Source organism: Anomaloglossus baeobatrachus, chromosome 4, assembly GCF_048569485.1.
Source record: "Anomaloglossus baeobatrachus isolate aAnoBae1 chromosome 4, aAnoBae1.hap1, whole genome shotgun sequence".
NCBI lineage: Eukaryota > Metazoa > Chordata > Amphibia > Anura > Aromobatidae > Anomaloglossus > Anomaloglossus baeobatrachus.
This window is the reverse complement of record NC_134356.1, coordinates 659118894-659141556: the sequence shown is the minus strand read 5'-3', so window position 1 is coordinate 659141556 and position 22663 is coordinate 659118894. Positions and strand designations below refer to the sequence as shown.

At 43.1% G+C, this 22663-nt stretch overlaps 1 protein-coding gene across 2 annotated transcripts in view; it reads left to right on the top strand.

Moving 5' to 3' along the window:
• Nucleotides 1-1540: 1540 nt before the first annotated feature.
• The window catches only part of LOC142304286 (potassium channel subfamily T member 2-like), a 266854-nt gene continuing 245731 nt past the window's right edge, over nucleotides 1541-22663 (top strand). For both annotated transcript variants that reach the window (XM_075346519.1, XM_075346517.1), the window contains exon 1: nucleotides 1541-2069. In XM_075346519.1, the coding sequence (XP_075202634.1) occupies nucleotides 1984-2069 (86 nt within the window). In that variant the 5' untranslated portion in view covers nucleotides 1541-1983. The remainder of the gene's footprint in view (nucleotides 2070-22663) is intronic.

Sequence of the window (22663 nt, the reverse complement as noted above, 5' to 3'; positions counted from 1 at the left end):
CTCCGCTGCTATTGGGCGGCGGTTCAGTGACGCTTCAGTGACGTCGCTGTGACGCCGCACGGACCGCCCCCTTAGAAAGGAGGCGGTTCGCCCGTCACAGCGACGACGCCGGACAGGTAAGTATGTGTGACGGCTGTTGTGCGGCACGGGCAGCGATTTGCCCGTGTCGCGCAACAGATGGGGGCGGGTACCCACGCTAGTGATATCGGGACCGATATCGCAGTGTGTAAAGTAGCCTTTAGTCTATTGTCGCTCTCCTCTCTCTCTTTCTCAGTCTCTTCTCGCTCTCCCTCTCTTCAGTCTCTTGTTGCTCTCCTGTCTCTTTCTCCTCAGTCTCTTGTCGCTCTCCTCTCTCTCCTCAGTCTCTTGTCGCTCTCCTCTCTCTCCTCAGTCTCTTGTCGCTCTCCTGTCTCTCTTTCTCCTCAGTCTCTTGCCGCTCTCCTCTCTCTCTCCTCAGTCTCTCGTCGCTCTCCTGTCTCTCTTTCTCCTCAGTCTCTTGTCGCTCTCCTCTCTCTCTCCTCAGTCTCTTGTCGCTCTCCTCTCTCTCTTTCTCCTCAGTCTCTTCTCGCTCTCCCTCTCTTCAGTCTCTTGTTGCTCTCCTGTCTCTTTCTCCTCAGTCTCTTGTCGCTCTCCTCTCTCTCCTTAGTCTCTTGTCGCTCTCCTCTCTCTCCTTAGTCTCTTGTCGCTCTCCTCTCTCTCCTCAGTCTCTTGTCGCTCTCCTGTCTCTCTTTCTCCTCAGTCTCATCTCGCTTTCCCTCTCTTCAGTCTCTTGTTGCTCTCTGTCTCTCTTTCCTCAGTCTCTTGTTGCTCTCTGTCTCTCTTTCCTCAGTCTCTTGTCGCTCTCCTCTCTCTCTGTCTCTCGTCGCTCTCCTCTCTCTCTTTCTCCTCAGTCTCTCGTCGCTCTCCTCTCTCTCTTTCTCCTCAGTCTCTCGTCGCTCTCCTCTCTTTCTCCTCAGTCTCTTGTTGCTCTCCTCTCTTTCTCCTCAGTCTCTTGTTGCTCTCTGTCTCTCTTTCCTCAGTCTCTTGTTGCTCTCTGTCTCTCTTTCCTCAGTCTCTTGTTGCTCTCTGTCTCTCTTTCCTCAGTCTCTTGTCGCTCTCCTCTCTCTCTGTCTCTCGTCGCTCTCCTCTCTCTCTTTCTCCTCAGTCTCTCGTCGCTCTCCTCTCTCTCTTTCTCCTCAGTCTCTTGTCGCTCTTTTCTCTTTCTCCTCAGTCTCTTGTTGCTCTCTGTCTCTCTTTCCTCAGTCTCATCTCGCTCTCCCTCTCTTCAGTCTCTTGTCGCTCTCCTCTCTGCAGAATACTAATCTGTTGCAGGTCCTCACTTTTCGCCGTCTCCTGCCCCTCAGTATCACAATACACTTGTGCGCTCGCACTTCCCACCGTCGCCCCTTCTCTACCTTTCTCATTACCCCCCCAATGTCCCTGGTTCCCAGCCCCCCTCTTCCTCCTGTTGCTCTCTCTTCTCAGCCCACCCTCCATCTCCGAGTCTGTGAATAAAAAGCATTTCTCTCTGCTCCTCCTCCCCCCTCCCATGATTGAGAAATTACAGCAGGGAGCAGTGTTATATGGATATATAGGTGTAGTGCCCACCTGTGCCCGCAGTCCTCGCCCGCCTTCCTCTATAGCCTCCATACTCTCCATTTACATACGAGCTGGTGAGACGGTAGCAGAGAAGTTTTTATCACTGTGATCCCTGGAAACGTCAGGGGGAGACGGTACCCCACTATGGTCCTATTATTTTACCATTACCCACATTTTGGACCTCAGGAGCCCTGAGTCCGGATCTTTGTCCCCCCTCAGCCTCGCTGTCTGGACGACACCACATGCCAAGGGAATTAGTAGCACCATCACCACCGGACCACCACAGGGAGAATCACAGGTGTTATGGACGCCCCCTTAATTCATGGATTTGCTCCTTTCGGCTCCGCAGCTCTGATGACCGGTGCCGGAAACTGAAGTTGAAAGTGGCACCGGGCAGCTGTAAGGATGGAGATGGAAAAAGAGGTCCAACCCCTACCGCCCCGGTACAGGTTCAGAGACCTGCTGATGGGGGACTGGCAGCAGGACGAAAGGTAAAGGGGTCTGCGAAGGGGACGTCAGCACTGAAAGGGTTAAGAAAGGCAAAAAATGGGACTTCAATACCACAGGGGCACTGCCAATAATAAACTAAGGAGGTATCACCGTATAACATTCAACAAGTGTCTGCACTGAATATAATGGAAAGGAGAGGAGCTGCATAATGTACACATAGTACTAGATTCCCCAGAGGAGCCTGCACTGTATATAATGTATAGAGAGGATCTGTATAATGTACAGATATTACTAGGATCCCCAGAGGGGCCTGCACTGTATATAATGTATAGAGAGGAGCTGTATAATGTACAGATATTACTAGGATCCCCAGAGGGGCCTGCACTGTATATAATGTATAGAGAGGAGCTGTATAATGTACAGATAGTACTAGGATCCCCAGAGGAGCCTGCACTGTATATAATGTATAGAGAGGAGCTGTATAATGTACAGATATTACTAGGATCTCCAGAGGAGCCTGCACTGTATATAATGTATAGAGAGGAGCTGTATAATGCACAGATATTACTAGGATCCCCAGAGGAGCCTGCACTGTATATAATGTATAGAGAGGAGCTGTATAATGTACAGGCATTAATAGCATCCCCAGAGGAGCCTGCACTGTATATAATGTATAGAGAGGAGCTGTATAATGTACAGATATTACTAGGATCTCCAGAGGAGCCTGCACTGTATATAATGTATAGAGAGGAGCTGTATAATGTACAGATATTACTAGGATCCCCAGAGGGGCCTGCACTGTATATAATGTATAGAGAGGAGCTGTATAATGTACACATATTACTAGGATCCCCAGAGGGGCCTGCACTGTATATAATGTATAGAGAGGAGCTGTATAATGTACAGATAGTACTAGGATCCCCAGAGGAGCCTGCACTGTATATAATGTATAGAGAGGAGCTGTATAATGTACAGATATTACTAGGATCTCCAGAGGAGCCTGCACTGTATATAATGTATAGAGAGGAGCTGTATAATGCACAGATATTACTAGGATCCCCAGAGGAGCCTGCACTGTATATAATGTATAGAGAGGAGCTGTATAATGTACAGGCATTAATAGCATCCCCAGAGGAGCCTGCACTGTATATAATGTATAGAGAGGAGCTGTATAATGTACAGATATTACTAGGATCTCCAGAGGAGCCTGCACTGTATATAATGTATAGAGAGGAGCTGTATAATGTACAGATATTACTAGCATCCCCAGAGGAGCCTGCACTGTATATAATGTATAGAGAGGAGCTGTATAATGTACAGATATTACTAGGATCTCCAGAGGAGCCTTCACTGTATATAATGTATAGAGAGGAACTGTATAATGTACAGATATTACTAGGATCCCCAGAGGAGCCTGCACTGTATATAATGTATAGAGAGAAGCTGTATAATGCAGATATTACTAGGATCCCCAGAGGAGCCTGCACTGTATATAATGTATAGAGAGGAGCTGTATAATGTACAGATATTACTAGCATCCCCAGAGGAGCCTGCACTGTATATAATGTATAGAGAGGAGCTGTATAATGTACAGATATTACTAGGATCTCCAGAGGAGCCTGCACTGTATATAATGTATAGAGAGGAACTGTATAATGTACAGATATTACTAGGATCTCCAGAGGAGCCTGCACTGTATATAATGTATAGAGAGGAACTGTATAATGTACAGATATTACTAGGATCCCCAGAGGAGCCTGCACTGTATATAATGTATAGAGAGGAGCTGTATAATGTACAGATATTACTAGGATCTCCAGAGGAGCCTGCACTGTATATAATGTATAGAGAGGAGCTGTATAATGTACAGATATTACTAGGATCTCCAGAGGAGCCTGCACTGTATATAATGTATAGAGAGGAGCTGTATAATGTACAGATATTACTAGGATCCCCAGAGGAGCCTGCACTGTATATAATGTATAGAGAGGAGCTGTATAATGTACAGATATTACTAGGATCTCCAGAGGAGCCTGCACTGTATATAATGTATAGAGAGGAGCTGTATAATGTACAGATATTACTAGGATCTCCAGAGGAGCCTACACTGTATATAATGTATAGAGAGGAGCTGTATAATGTACAGATATTACTAGGATCTCCAGAGGAGCCTGCAATGTAGATAATGTATAGAGAGGAGCTGTATAATGTACAGATATTACTAGGATCTCCAGAGGAGTCTGCACTGTATATAATGTATAGAGAGGAGCTGTATAATGTACAGATATTAATAGGATCTCCAGAGGAGCCTGCACTGTATATAATGTATAGAGAGGAGCTGTATAATGTACAGATATTACTAGGATCTCCAGAGGAGCCTACACTGTATATAATGTATAGAGAGGAGCTGTATAATGTACAGATATTACTAGGATCTCCAGAGGAGCCTGCAATGTAGATAATGTATAGAGAGGAGCTGTATAATGTACAGATATTAATAGGATCTCCAGAGGAGCCTGCACTGTATATAATGTATAGAGAGGAGCTGTATAATGTACAGATATTACTAGGATCTCCAGAGGAGCCTGCACTGTATATAATGTATAGAGAGGAGCTGTATAATGTACAGATATTACTAGGATCTCCAGAGGAGCCTGCACTGTATATAATGTATAGAGAGGAGCTGTATAATGTACAGATATTACTAGGATCCCCAGAGGAGCCTGCACTGTATATAATGTATAGAGAGGAGCTGTATAATGTACAGATATTACTAGGATCTCCAGAGGAGCCTGCACTGTATATAATGTATAGAGAGGAGCTGTGTAATATACAGATATTACTAGGATCTCCAGAGGAGCCTGCAATGTAGATAATGTATAGAGAGGAGCTGTATAATGTACAGATATTACTAGGATCTCCAGAGGAGCCTGCAATGTAGATAATGTATAGAGAGGAGCTGTATAATGTACAGATATTACTAGGATCCCCAGAGGATCCTGCACTGTATATAATGTATAGAGAGGAGCTGTATAATGTACAGATATTACTAGGATCCCCAGAGGAGCCTACACTGTATATAATGTATAGAGAGGAGCTGTATAATGTACAGATATTACTAGGATCTCCAGAGGAGCCTGCAATGTAGATAATGTATAGAGAGGAGCTGTATAATGTATAGATATTACTAGGATCCCCAGAGGAGCCTGCACTGTATATAATGTATAGAGAGGAGCTGTATAATGTACAGATATTAATAGGATCTCCAGAGGAGCCTGCACTGTATATAATGTATAGAGAGGAGCTGTATAATGTATAGATATTACTAGGATCCCCAGAGGAGCCTGCACTGTATATAATGTATAGAGAGGAGCTGTATAATGTACAGATATTACTAGGATCCCCAGAGGAGCCTACACTGTATATAATGTATAGAGAGGAGCTGTATAATGCACAGATATTACTAAGATCTCCAGAGGAGCCTGCACTGTATATAATGTATAGAGAGGAGCTGTATAATATACAGATATTACTAGGATCCCCAGAGGAGCCTGCACTGTATATAATGTATAGAGAGGAGCTGTATAATGTACAGATATTAATAGGATCTCCAGAGGAGCCTGCACTGTATATAATGTATAGAGAGGAGCTGTATAATGTATAGATATTACTAGGATCCCCAGATGAGCCTGCACTGTATATAATGTATAGAGAGGAGCTGTATAATGCACAGATATTACTAGGATCCCCACAGGAGCCTGCACTGTATATAATGTATAGAGAGGAGCTGTATAATGTACAGATATTACTAGGATCTCCAGAGGAGCCTACACTGTATATAATGTATAGAGAGGAGCTGTATAATGTACAGATATTACTAGGATCTCCAGAGGAGCCTGCAATGTAGATAATGTATAGAGAGGAGCTGTATAATGTACAGATATTACTAGGATCTCCAGAGGAGCCTACACTGTATATAATGTATAGAGAGGAGCTGTATAATGTACAGATATTACTAGGATCCCCAGAGGAGCCTGCACTGTATATAATGTATAGAGAGGAGCTGTATAATGTACAGATATTAATAGGATCTCCAGAGGAGCCTGCACTGTATATAATGTATAGAGAGGAGCTGTATAATGTATAGATATTACTAGGATCCCCAGATGAGCCTGCACTGTATATAATGTATAGAGAGGAGCTGTATAATGCACAGATATTACTAGGATCCCCACAGGAGCCTGCACTGTATATAATGTATAGAGAGGAGCTGTATAATGTACAGATATTACTAGGATCTCCAGAGGAGCCTACACTGTATATAATGTATAGAGAGGAGCTGTATAATGTACAGATATTACTAGGATCTCCAGAGGAGCCTGCAATGTAGATAATGTATAGAGAGGAGCTGTATAATGTACAGATATTACTAGGATCTCCAGAGGAGCCTACACTGTATATAATGTATAGAGAGGAGCTGTATAATGTACAGATATTACTAGGATCTCCAGAGGAGCCTGCAATGTAGATAATGTATAGAGAGGAGCTGTATAATGTACAGATATTAATAGGATCTCCAGAGGAGCCTGCACTGTATATAATGTATAGAGAGGAGCTGTATAATGTACAGATATTACTAGGATCTCCAGAGGAGCCTGCACTGTATATAATGTATAGAGAGGAGCTGTATAATGTACAGATATTACTAGGATCTCCAGAGGAGCCTACACTGTATATAATGTATAGAGAGGAGCTGTATAATGTACAGATATTACTAGGATCTCCAGAGGAGCCTGCAATGTAGATAATGTATAGAGAGGAGCTGTATAATGTACAGATATTACTAGGATCTCCAGAGGAGCCTGCAATGTAGATAATGTATAGAGAGGAGCTGTATAATGTACAGATATTAATAGGATCTCCAGAGGAGCCTGCACTGTATATAATGTATAGAGAGGAGCTGTATAATGTACAGATATTAATAGGATCTCCAGAGGAGCCTGCACTGTATATAATGTATAGAGAGGAGCTGTATAATGTACAGATATTACTACGATCTCCAGAGGAGCCTACACTGTATATAATGTATAGAGAGGAGCTGTATAATGTACAGATATTACTAGGATCTCCAGAGGAGCCTGCACTGTATATAATGTATAGAGAGGAGCTGTATAATGTACAGATATTACTAGGATCTCCAGAGGAGCCTACACTGTATATAATGTATAGAGAGGAGCTGTATAATGTACAGATATTACTAGGATCTCCAGAGGAGCCTGCAATGTAGATAATGTATAGAGAGGAGCTGTATAATGTACAGATATTACTAGGATCTCCAGAGGAGCCTGCACTGTATATAATGTATAGAGAGGAGCTGTATAATGTACAGATATTACTAGGATCTCCAGAGGAGTCTGCACTGTATATAATGTATAGAGAGGAGCTGTATAATGTACAGATATTAATAGGATCTCCAGAGGAGCCTGCACTGTATATAATGTATAGAGAGGAGCTGTATAATGTACAGATATTACTACGATCTGCAGAGGAGCCTACACTGTATATAATGTATAGAGAGGAGCTGTATAATGTACAGATATTACTAGGATCTCCAGAGGAGCCTGCACTGTATATAATGTATAGAGAGGAGCTGTATAATGTACAGATATTACTAGGATCTCCAGAGGAGCTACACTGTATATAATGTATAGAGAGGAGCTGTATAATGTACAGATATTACTAGGATCCCCAGAGGAGCCTGCACTGTATATAATGTATAGAGAGGAGCTGTATAATGCACAGATATTACTAGGATCTCCAGAGGAGCCTGCACTGTATATAATGTATAGAGAGGAGCTGTGTAATATACAGATATTACTAGGATCCCCAGAGGAGCCTGCACTGTATATAATGTATAGAGATGAGCTGTATAATGTACAGATATTGCTAGGATCCCCAGAGGAGCCTGCACTGTATATAATGTATAGAGAGGAGCTGTATAATGTACAGATATTACTAGGATCTCCAGAGGAGCCTGCACTGTATATAATGTATAGAGAGGAGCTGTGTAATATACAGATATTACTAGGATCTCCAGAGGAGCCTGCAATGTAGATAATGTATAGAGAGGAGCTGTATAATGTACAGATATTACTAGGATCTCCGGAGGAGCCTGCAATGTAGATAATGTATAGAGAGGAGCTGTATAATGTACAGATATTACTAGGATCCCCAGAGGAGCCTGCACTGTATATAATGTATAGAGAGGAGCTGTATAATGTATAGATATTACTAGCATCCCCAGAGGAGCCTGCAATGTAGATAATGTATAGAGAGGAGCTGTATAATGTACAGATATTACTAGGATCCCCAGAGGAGCCTACACTGTATATAATGTATAGAGAGGAGCTGTATAATGTACAGATATTACTAAGATCTCCAGAGGAGCCTGCACTGTATATAATGTATAGAGAGGAGCTGTATAATGTACAGATATTACTAAGATCTCCAGAGGAGCCTGCACTGTATATAATGTATAGAGAGGAGCTGTGTAATGTACAGATATTACTAGGATCTCCAGAGGGGCCTGCACTGTATATAATGTATAGAGAGGAGCTGTATAATGCACAGATATTACTAGGATCTCCAGAGGAGCCTGCAATGTAGATAATGTATAGAGAGGAGCTGTATAATGTACAGATATTACTAAGATCTCCAGAGGAGCCTGCACTGTATATAATGTATAGAGAGGAGCTGTATAATGTACAGATATTACTAAGATCTCCAGAGGAGCCTGCAATGTAGATAATGTATAGAGAGGAGCTGTATAATGTACAGATATTAATAGGATCTCCAGAGGAGCCTGCACTGTATATAATGTATAGAGAGGAGCTGTATAATGTATAGATATTACTAGGATCCCCAGAGGAGCCTGCACTGTATATAATGTATAGAGAGGAGCTGTATAATGTATAGATATTACTAGGATCCCCAGAGGAGCCTACACTGTATATAATGTATAGAGAGGAGCTGTATAATGCACAGATATTACTAAGATCTCCAGAGGAGCCTGCACTGTATATAATGTATAGAGAGGAGCTGTATAATGTACAGATATTAATAGGATCTCCAGAGGAGCCTGCACTGTATATAATGTATAGAGAGGAGCTGTATAATGTATAGATATTACTAGGATCCCCAGAGGAGCCTACACTGTATATAATGTATAGAGAGGAGCTGTATAATGCACAGATATTACTAGGATCCCCAGAGGAGCCTGCACTGTATATAATGTATAGAGAGGAGCTGTATAATGCACAGATATTACTAGGATCCCCAGAGGAGCCTGCACTGTATATAATGTATAGAGAGGAGCTGTGTAATGTACAGATATTACTAGGATCTCCAGAGGAGCCTGCACTGTATATAATGTATAGAGAGGAGCTGTATAATGTACAGATATTACTAGGATCCCCAGAGGAGCCTGCACTGTATATAATGTATAGAGAGGAGCTGTATAATGTACAGATATTACTAGGATCCCCAGAGGAGCCTACACTGTATATAATGTATAGAGAGGAGCTGTATAATGTACAGATATTACTAGGATCCCCAGAGGAGCCTGCACTGTATATAATGTATAGAGAGGAGCTGTATAATGTACAGATATTACTAGGATCTCCAGAGGAGCCTGCACTGTAGATAATGTATAGAGAGGAGCTGTATAATGTACAGATATTACTAGGATCCCCAGAGGAGCCTGCACTGTATATAATGTATAGAGAGGAGCTGTATAATGTATAGATATTACTAGGATCCCCAGAGGAGCCTGCACTGTATATAATGTATAGAGAGGAGCTGTATAATGTATAGATATTACTAGGATCTCCAGAGGAGCCTGCACTGTATATAATGTATAGAGAGGAGCTGTATAATGTACAGATATTACTAGGATCCCCAGAGGAGCCTGCACTGTATATAATGTATAGAGAGGAGCTGTATAATGTACAGATATTACTAGGATCCCCAGAGGAGTCTGCACTGTATATAATGTATAGAGAGGAGCTGTATAATGTACAGATATTACTAGGATCCCCAGAGGAGCCTACACTGTATATAATGTATAGAGAGGAGCTGTATAATGTACAGATATTACTAGGATCCCCAGAGGATCCTGCACTGTATATAATGTATAGAGAGGAGCTGTATAATATACAGATATTACTAGGATCTCCAGAGGAGCCTGCACTGTATATAATGTATAGAGAGGAGCTGTATAATGTACAGATATTACTAGGATCTCCAGAGGAGCCTGCACGGTATATAATGTAAGGAGAGGAGCTGTATAATGTACAGATATTACTAGGATCTCCAGAGGAGCCTGCACTGTATATAATGTATAGAGAGGAGCTGTATAATGTACAGATATTACTAGGATCTCCAGAGGAGTCTGCACTGTATATAATGTATAGAGAGGAGCTGTATAATGTACAGATATTACTAGGATCCCCAGAGGAGCCTGCACTGTATATAATGTATAGAGAGGAGCTGTATAATGTACAGATATTACTAGGATCTCCAGAGGAGCCTGCACTGTAGATAATGTATAGAGAGGAGCTGTATAATGTACAGATATTACTAGGATCCCCAGAGGAGCCTGCACTGTATATAATGTATAGAGAGGAGCTGTATAATGTATAGATATTACTAGGATCCCCAGAGGAGCCTGCACTGTATATAATGTATAGAGAGGAGCTGTATAATGTACAGATATTACTAGGATCTCCAGAGGATCCTGCACTGTATATAATGTATAGAGAGGAGCTGTATAATGTACAGATATTACTAGGATCCCCAGAGGAGCCTACACTGTATATAATGTATAGAGAGGAGCTGTATAATGTACAGATATTACTAGGATCCCCAGAGGAGCCTACACTGTATATAATGTATAGAGAGGAGCTGTATAATGTACAGATATTACTAGGATCTCCAGAGGAGCCTGCACTGTATATAATGTATAGAGAGGAGCTGTATAATGTACAGATATTACTAGGATCCCCAGAGGAGCCTGCACTGTATATAATGTATAGAGAGGAGCTGTATAATGTACAGATAGTACTAGGATCTCCAGAGGAGCCTGCACTGTATATAATGTATAGAGAGGAGCTGTATAATGTACAGATATTACTAGGATCCCCAGAGGAGCCTGCACTGTATATAATGTATAGAGTGGAGCTGTATAATGCACAGATATTACTAGGATCTCCAGAGGAGCCTGCACTGTATATAATGTATAGAGAGGAGCTGTATAATGTACAGATATTACTAGGATCTCCAGAGGATCCTGCACTGTATATAATGTATAGAGAGGAGCTGTATAATATACAGATATTACTAGGATCTCCAGAGGAGCCTGCACTGTATATAATGTATAGAGAGGAGCTGTATAATGTACAGATATTACTAGGATCTCCAGAGGAGTCTGCACTGTATATAATGTATAGAGAGGAGCTGTATAATGTACAGATATTACTAGGATCTCCAGAGGAGCCTGCACTGTATATAATGTATAGAGAGGAGCTGTATAATGTACAGATATTACTAGGATCTCCAGAGGAGCCTGCACTGTATATAATGTATAGAGAGGAGCTGTATAATGTACAGATATTACTAGGATCTCCAGAGGAGTCTGCACTGTATATAATGTATAGAGAGGAGCTGTATAATGTACAGATATTACTAGGATCCCCAGAGGAGCCTGCACTGTATATAATGTACAGAGAGGAGCTGTATAATGTACAGATATTACTAGGATCCCCAGAGGAGCCTGCACTGTATATAATGTACAGAGAGGAGCTGTATAATGTACAGATATTACTAGGATCCCCAGAGGAGCCTGCACTGTATATAATGTATAGAGAGGAGCTGTATAATGTATAGATATTACTAGGATCCCCAGAGGAGCCTGCACTGTATATAATGTATAGAGAGGAGCTGTATAATGTACAGATATTACTAGGATCCCCAGAGGAGTCTGCACTGTATATAATGTATAGAGAGGAGCTGTGTAATGCACAGATATTACTAGGATCTCCAGAGGAGCCTGCACTGTATATAATGTATAGAGAGGAGCTGTATAATATACAGATATTACTAGGATCCCCAGAGGAGCCTGCACTGTATATAATGTATAGAGAGGAGCTGTGTAATGTACAGATATTACTAGGATCTCCAGAGGAGCCTGCACTGTATATAATGTATAGAGAGGAGCTGTGTAATGTACAGATATTACTAGGATCTCCTGAGGAGCCTGCACTGTATATAATGTATAGAGAGGAGCTGTGTAATGTACAGATATTACTAGGATCCCCAGAGGAGCCTGCACTGTATATAATGTACAGAGAGGAGCTGTATAATGTACAGATATTACTAGGATCCCCAGAGGAACCTGCACTGTATATAATGTATAGAGAGGAGCTGTATAATGTACAGATATTACTAGGATCCCCAGAGGAGCCTGCACTGTATATAATGTATAGAGAGGAGCTGTATAATGTACAGATATTACTAGGATCTCCAGAGGAGCCTGCACTGTATATAATGTATAGAGAGGAGCTGTGTAATGCACAGATATTACTAGGATCTCCAGAGGAGCCTGCACTGTATATAATGTATAGAGAGGAGCTGTGTAATGTACAGATATTACTAGGATCTCCAGAGGAGCCTGCACTGTATATAATGTATAGAGAGGAGCTGTATAATGTACAGATATTACTAGGATCCCCAGAGGAGCCTGCACTGTATATAATGTATAGAGAGGAGCTGTGTAATGCACAGATATTACTAGGATCCCCAGAGGAGCCTGCACTGTATATAATGTATAGAGAGGAGCTGTATAATGTACAGATATTACTAGGATCTCCAGAGGATCCTGCACTGTATATAATGTATAGAGAGGAGCTGTATAATGTACAGATATTACTAGGATCCCCAGAGGAGCCTACACTGTATATAATGTATAGAGAGGAGCTGTATAATGTACAGATATTACTAGGATCCCCAGAGGAGCCTACACTGTATATAATGTATAGAGAGGAGCTGTATAATGTACAGATATTACTAGGATCTCCAGAGGAGCCTGCACTGTATATAATGTATAGAGAGGAGCTGTATAATGTACAGATATTACTAGGATCCCCAGAGGAGCCTGCACTGTATATAATGTATAGAGAGGAGCTGTATAATGTACAGATATTACTAGGATCTCCAGAGGAGCCTGCACTGTATATAATGTATAGAGAGGAGCTGTATAATGTACAGATATTACTAGGATCTCCAGAGGAGCCTGCACTGTATATAATGTATAGAGAGGAGCTGTATAATGTATAGATATTACTAGGATCTCCAGAGGAGCCTGCACTGTATATAATGTATAGAGAGGAGCTGTATAATATACAGATATTACTAGGATCCCCAGAGGAGCCTGCACTGTATATAATGTATAGAGAGGAGCTGTATAATGTACAGATATTACTAGGATCTCCAGAGGAGCCTGCACTGTATATAATGTATAGAGAGGAGCTGTATAATGTACAGATATTACTAGGATCTCCAGAGGAGCCTGCACTGTATATAATGTATAGAGAGGAGCTGTATAATATACAGATATTACTAGGATCCCCAGAGGAGCCTGCACTGTATATAATGTATAGAGAGGAGCTGTATAATGTACAGATATTACTAGGATCTCCAGAGGAGCCTGCACTGTATATAATGTATAGAGAGGAGCTGTATAATGTACAGATATTGCTAGGATCTCCAGAGGAGTCTGCACTGTATATAATGTATAGAGAGGAGCTGTATAATGTACAGATATTACTAGGATCTCCAGAGGAGCCTGCACTGTATATAATGTATAGAGAGGAGCTGTATAATGTACAGATATTACTAGGATCCCCAGAGGAGCCTGCACTGTATATAATGTATAGAGAGGAGCTGTATAATGCACAGATATTACTAGGATCCCCAGAGGAGCCTACACTGTATATAATGTATAGAGAGGAGCTGTATAATGCACAGATATTACTAAGATCTCCAGAGGAGCCTGCACTGTATATAATGTATAGAGAGGAGCTGTATAATGCACAGATATTACTAGGATCCCCAGAGGAGCCTGCACTGTATATAATGTATAGAGAGGAGCTGTATAATGTATAGATTTCCCTCTTGGCGTCCCCCCATTTTTCTCCTGACCCCCTCATTCGTCCGGTGCCGTCTCCTGTGATCTGTGGGGGTTCCTCTCCTCAGAACGGAGATTTGGAGGGGATTATTATTGGATTGCGGAATTATTTTTTGTTCCTGGGTTTAATCTTAATTTAAAGCTCAGGACACAATCATTTACTGTTGTCCTCGTTAATGGAAGGAATTTCCGCGGTTTTCACTCGCTCTGGGAGCCTTTTCTTTTTCCTTTCCTCTGCTCGTTCCGTCTCGGTCCTCGGATATGGAGGACGGGAGCGAGTCTCTCACCCACAATATTTATGCCATTGTAATAGGAGAGATAGAAAATTGGAGATATCTAAAATCCGGAACCCTCGGTCTGATCTAATCTGGAATATATCGGGGAAGGGTAATAAGCAATTCCTAATCTCCCTCGCTGAAATTGCTTTATTTCTTATGAATCGAGTCAAGTTGTGTGACGGAGGAGAGGAGCTGCACAACGTCAGGAGGCTGCAACCGCTCCTCTGTGTAACCAGTGAGTTTAATTTTTTTTTTAGATAGTTGTTTAAAAGTGAAAAAAAAAAAAAAATACTGCCAAATAGTGCCCATGTAACAACACTGCCATGTGGGTCCAATGTAACTTTAAATATCCAAATAATACTACATTACAGTACATAGAAAATAATACCGCTATAGATTGCTCATATAACAACACTGCCACGTAGTACTAATGTAATAATGTATCCAAATATACTACATTACAGTACATACAAAATAATACCGCCATACAGTGCCCATATAGAAATACTGTCAAGTAGTACTAAACAGTTCCACTAAGTATACAAATACTACATTACAGTAGATACAAGATAATACTACCGTACAGTGTCCATGTAATAACACGGCTAGTAGTACTAACGTAACACTAATTGTCCAAATAATACTACATTACAGTATATACAAAATAATACCGCTATAATAATAGCGATATTATTGAAATGAGTGACGTGACCACGAGCAACGATTTTTGACGTTTTTGTGTTCGTTGATCGTCGCTCATTTCTGTTACACGCTGTGATATCGTTAATGGCGCCGGATGTGCGTCACTAACGACGTGACCTTGACGATAAATCATTAACAATATCGTAGCGTGTAAAGCCCGCTTAAGTGTCCAAATAATACTACATTACAGTACATACAAAATAATATCGTCACACAGTGCCCATATAACAACACCGCCATGTAGTACTAATGTAATATTAAGTGTGCAAGCAATACTACATTACAGTACATACAAAATTATACTGCTGAACAGTGCCCATGTAACAACACCGCCATGTAGTACTAACATAACACTAATGCCGGCGTCACACTGTACAGGTACGATAAATCGTGCGATCGCATAAGAGATCGCACCCGCCCCCAGTCGTTTGTGCGGCACGGGCAATTTGTTGCCCGTGTCGCACAATGCTATAACCCCCGTCACACGTAGTTACCTCCCGGATGACCTCGCTGTGGGCGGCGAACATCCACTTCCTGAAGGGGGAGGGACGTTCGGCGTCAAAGCGATGTCACACAGCGGCCGGCCAATAGAAGCGGAGGGGCGGAGATGAGCGGGACGTAACATCCCCCCCACCTCCTTCCTTCAGCATTGCCGGCGGGACGCAGGTAAGCTGTTGTTCGTCATTCCCGGGGTGTCACACGGGGCGATGTGTGCTGCCTCGGGAACGACAAACAACCGGAGCACAGAAGGAGGAACGACATTATGAAAATGAGCGACGTGTCAACGAGCAACGATAAGGTGAGTGTTTTTGTGTCACACGCTACGATATGTCGAACGATGCCGAATGTGTGTCACTAACGACATGACCCCGACGACATATCGCCAGATCTATCATACCGTGTGTCGCCCCCATAAGTGTCCAATTAATTTCAACATTACAGTACATACAAAATAATATCGTCACACAGTGCCCATGTAACAACACCGCCATGTAGTACTAACATAACAATGTGTCCAATCAATACTATATTACAGTACATTAAAAATAATACCGCCATACAGGGCCCATGTAACAACACCGCCATGTAGTACTAACATAACAATGTGTCCAATCAATACTATATTACAGTACATTAAAAATAATACCGCCATACAGGGCCCATGTAACAACACCGCCATGTAGTACTAACATAACAATGTGTCCAATCAATACTATATTACAGTACATTAAAAATAATATCGCCATACAGTTCCCATGTAATAACACCGCCATGTAGTACTAACATAACAATGTGTCCAATCAATACTACATTACAGTACATTAAAAATAATACCGCCATACAGTTCCCATGTAATAACACCGCCATGTAGTACTAACATAACAATGTGTCCAATCAATACTATATTACAGTACATTAAAAACAATACCGCCATACAGTGCCCATGTAACAACACCGCCATGTAGTACTAACATAACAATGTGTCCAATCAATACTACATTACAGTACATTAAAAATATTACCGCCATACAGTGCCCATGTAACAACACCGCCATGTAGTACTAACATAACAATGTGTCCAATCAATACTATATTACAGTACATTAAAAATAATACCGCCATACAGTGCCCATATAACAACACCGCCATGTAGTACTAACATAACAATGTGTCCAATCAATACTATATTACAGTACATTAAAAATAATACCGCCATACAGTGCCCATATAACAACACCGCCTTGTAGTACTAACATAACAATGTGTCCAATCAATACTATATTACAGTACATTAAAAATAATACCGCCATACAGTGCCCATATAACAACACCGCCATGTAGTACTAACATAACAATGTGTCCAATCAATACTATATTACAGTACATTAAAAATATTACCGCCATACAGGGCCCATGTAACAACACCGCCATGTAGTACTAACATAACAATGTGTCCAATCAATACTATATTACAGTACATTAAAAATAATACCGCCATACAGTGCCCATATAACAACACCGCCATGTAGTACTAACATAACAATGTGTCCAATCAATACTATATTACAGTACATTAAAAATAATATCGCCATACAGTTCCCATGTAATAACACCGCCATGTAGTACTAACATAACAATGTGTCCAATCAATACTACATTACAGTACATTAAAAATAATACCGCCATACAGTTCCCATGTAATAACACCGCCATGTAGTACTAACATAACAATGTGTCCAATCAATACTATATTACAGTACATTAAAAACAATACCGCCATACAGTGCCCATGTAACAACACCGTCATGTAGTACTAACATAACAATGTGTCCAATCAATACTACATTACAGTACATTAAAAATATTACCGCCATACAGTGCCCATGTAACAACACCGCCATGTAGTACTAACATAACAATGTGTCCAATCAATACTATATTACAGTACATTAAAAATAATACCGCCATACAGTGCCCATATAACAACACCGCCATGTAGTACTAACATAACAATGTGTCCAATCAATACTATATTACAGTACATTAAAAATAATACCGCCATACAGTGCCCATATAACAACACCGCCTTGTAGTACTAACATAACAATGTGTCCAATCAATACTATATTACAGTACATTAAAAATAATACCGCCATACAGTGCCCATATAACAACACCGCCATGTAGTACTAACATAACAATGTGTCCAATCAATACTATATTACAGTACATTAAAAATATTACCGCCATACAGGGCCCATGTAACAACACCGCCATGTAGTGCTAACATAACAGTTCTTCAAAGTATCCAAATTATGCTACATTACAGTACATACAAGGTGGAAGAATAATAATGACACCATAGACAGTAATACTGTAATACCGCCATCCAAAACACAAGAAATAACACCAATTTTACAACAAAAACAAAATCTGAATATGTTCTGGCCGTGACGAGGCGTCTGCTTATTCCTTGCCGCGTGTGCGGCCCCCGAGCTTGTTTTTCGGCTCTAATCACCTCCCATGAGAGGATATTATGCCGCCAATACTTGGGATAACGAGGTTCTCCGGCCGCGGCTCATGGTCTCCTCTCCTCGGGGGACAGCTCCGCTCCGCTGCTCGCCTCCACTCCCTGATTTTGGGGATTGTTGGGGGTCTCCGCTCTCTGCCAAACACAGCATATGAGTCTTTTCTGAAAGAGCAGGTACACTACACTCAGTCTGCTGAGTGCGGCCCCCCCTGAGCTCCGGACCCCGGCAGATGCACTGAGCTCGCTGAATGGACGGTGATTGGGGCTTTTCCTTTTAGTTTAACTATTAAATTGCAGATGGATTAAGGCTGAATCCCTCACATCTTCATTATTGAAGTCAGGACCTCCGTTCGGTTGGGTTACCCCCGGTGTATAATATACGGCCCCCCTTCCCAATGTATAAATATCCAGCCCCCATCCGCTGCTGGTGCAGACTCCACTGATACCAGCGCAGTCTGTAATAGGAGCTACGATGATAACACGTCCGTTCCTGACATTTCTTCCTCCTTAATCTTCCCCATCACCTGTGAGGGATATTATTGAGAAGTGGAAGGAACCGCAGCAACTCAGCCACGAAGTGAAGACCCCGTAACATTACACAGCGGGGGAGGGGAGTCCAGACCTCATTTGATAACATCACCACAAATACTGCGCCTGCCAGGGGCTTCATCTGGCCGAGCCGTACATCACCAAGCACAATGCCGAGCCGTACATCACCAAGCACAATGCCGAGCCGCACATCACCAAGCACAATGCCGACCTATACATCACCAAGCACAATGCCGAGCCGTACATCACCAAGCACAATGCCGAGCCGTACATCACCAAGCACAATGCCGAGCCGTACATCACCAAGCACAATGCTGAGCCGTACATCACCAAGCACAATGCCGAGCCGTACATCACCAAGCACAATGCCGAGCCGTACATCACCAAGCACAATGCCGAGCCGTACATCACCAAGCACAATGCTGAGCCGTACATCACCAAGCACAATGCCGAGCCGTACATCACCGAGCACAAAGCCGACCTATACATCACCAAGCACAATGCCGAGCCGTACATCACCAAGCACAATGCCGAGCCGTACATCACCAAGCACAATGCCGAGCCGTACATCACCAAGCACAATGCTGAGCCGTACATCACCAAGCACAATGCCGAGCCGTACATCACCGAGCACAATGCCGACCTATACATCACCAAGCACAATGCCGAGCCGTACATCACCAAGCACAATGCCGAGCCGTACATCACCAAGCACAATGCCGAGCCGTACATCACCAAGCACAATGCCGAGCCGTACATCACCAAGCACAATGCCGAGCCGTACATCACCGAGCACAATGCCGAGCCGTACACCACCAAGCACAATGTGGAGCCGTGCATCACCAAGCACAATGCTGAGCCGTACATCACCAAGCACAATGCCGAGCCGTACATCACCAAGCACAATGCCGAGCCATACATCACCAAGCACAATGCCGAGCCATACATCACCAAGCACAATGCAGAGCCGTACATCACCAAGCACAATGCCGAGTCGTACACCACCAAGCACAATGCTGAGCCGTACATCACCAAGCACAATGCCGAGCCGTACACCACCAAGCACAATGCCGAGCCGTACACCACCAAGCACAATGCCGAGCCGTACACCACCAAGCACAATGTGGAGCCGTACATCACCAAGCACAATGCCGAGCCGTACATCACCAAGCACAATGCCGAGCCGTACATCACCAAGCACAATGCCGAGCCATACATCACCAAGCACAATGCAGAGCCGTACATCACCAAACACAATGCCGAGCCGTACATCACCAAGCACAATGCCGAGTCGTACACCACCAAGCACAATGCCGAGTCGTACACCACCAAGCACAATGCTGAGCCGTACATCACCAAGCACAATGCTGAGCCGTACATCACCAAGCACAATGCCGAGCCGTACATCACCAAGCACAATGCCGAGCCGTACATCACCAAGCACAATGCCGAGCCGTACATAACCAAGCACAATGCCGAGCCGTACATCACCAAGCACAATGCCGAGCCGTACATCACCAAGCACAATGCCGAGCCGTACATCACCAAGCACAATGCCGAGCCGTACATCACCAAGCACAATGCCGAGCCGTACATCACCAAGCACAATGCCGAGCCGTACATCACCAAGCACAATGCCGAGCCGTACATCACCAAGCACAATGCAGAGCCGTACATCACCAAGCACAATGCCAAGACTTATATCACCGAGCACAATGCTCTGGGCTGTTATCAGGGGTCATCCTCAGCCTCCTCGTTCTAGTGAAGGGAAATCTTAATCCATCAGCACGAGACATTGTGGACATTTGTAGCTTCCAGCTTTGAGGGAACAGTTTGGGGGAAAGACCCTTTTCTGTTCCCCATGACTGCGTCCAGTGTACAAGGTCCATACAGTCATGGAGGGGAGAAGATGACGGCTGCACGGAGCCCGGACCTCAGCCCCATCCAACACCTTTGGGATGAACTAGGCCGGAGATTGTGAGCCCGGCCCCCCTCAATAGAGGGCCTCACAAATGCTCATACCTGTGTGGGGGGCACATACTTTCCTCCATATTGTGCATGTTCCTGGATTTTGCGGCATGTGTGTGTGTGTCTCAGCGCAGGTGACAGGTGACATGGCTGCTTTGTGGTGTATGAGGCATAATTCCCGTGTGGTTATCACGGTCACGCTCCGGCCTTCTTAGGGGGGCGATCTTATACATGTGACTGACAAGGACGAAGCCTTGAGATTAGTGCCCTGTATGAAGACGGCTTCTCGTTGGGAGAAATATTCCTTGCAGAAATCTATTGCAGCGCGGCACAATAAGCGTTCTATGTATCCATATTTATAAGGCGGAATTAGCACTCGCCCAGCAGACCGCAGGCCATGGGCTGAATGATAAGCAGGACCGCTTGTATTACACCAATGTACACCAAACGGAAGAATTACTGCACCCGTACAGGGATTGGGGGTCCACCTATCAGATACTGCGCCCCAAATTCTCTGCATGGACATCCACTAGAGGGAGCGGCAATTCAGTGTGTAAATGGTATGCGCTAAGCTCCTCAGCTCCCCCTGGGGGTGATAGAAGACATCTACAGTTTTCTTAAACAAATTCTAGTTTACTGCATTTCCCTTTAACATATACAACCCAAAGAATCTACCTATCCAGGGTATAATAATAAATGTTGGAAAAGAGGGAGAGGAGGGGGATGCAGCTGCAGTTTCTTACTTTTCACTGCTTGTGAGACGCTACACTCTGAACAAGATAATTGGGATACTTAGTGTGTTCAGGAACTCCCAATGGCATATTAGGAGATATGTTAGATATCTTATGTTAAAGTAAATGTTGGAAAAGAGGGAGAGGAGGGGGATGCAGCTGCAGTTTCTTATTTGTTTCACTGTTTGTGAGATGCTACACTCTGAACAAGATTATAAAAAAAGCAACAATAAGAGGATAATGTCCTCCAAAAATCAAGTATTACTCACAGCAAGTTGGGCTGCAGTGTGTACATCGCCCTGGCCAAAAACTGATGCTCTAGCAGGATACAGCTAAACCCCCACTAAGTGAAGGCATCACAGGTGCAGGAGAAGCAGATCACACACACACCTTCATGGAATGGAGGGGAGGTGACTGCTAGATGATAAAACTGCACACAAGTGTGCAGTTTTATCATCTAGCAGTCACCTCCCCTCCATTCCATGAAGGTGTGTGTGTGATCTGCTTCTCCTGCACCTGTGATGCCTTCACTTAGTGGGGGTTTAGCTGTATCCTGCTAGAGCATCAGTTTTTGGCCAGGGCGATGTACACACTGCAGCCCAACTTGCTGTGAGTAACACTCTGAACAAGATTATAGCGCCACTTAGTGTGTACAGGAACACCTAATGGCATATTAGGTATATGTTAGAGGTCTTATGTTAAAGTAAATGTTGGAAAAGAAGGAGAGGAGGGGGATGCAGCTGCAGTTTCTTATTTGTTTCACTGTTTGTGAGACTCTATACTCTGAACAAGATTATAGGGACACTTAATGTGTTTAGGAACTCCCAATGGCATATTAGGAAATATGTTTGATGTCTTATGTGGGTGTTACACGGGATGATATATCGAGCGGTCGTACCCGCCCCCGTCGTTTGTGCGTCATGGGCAATTAGTTGCCTGTGGCGCACAAAGTCGTTAACCCCCCGTCACACGTACTTACCTGATGAGCGACATCGCTGTGGGCGGCGAACATCCACTTCCGGGGAGGGACGTTCGGTGTCACAGCGACGTCACACAGCGGCCGCCCAATAGAAGAGGAGGCGCGGAGATGAGCGGGACGTAACATTCCGCCCCACCTCCTTCCTTCAGCATTGCC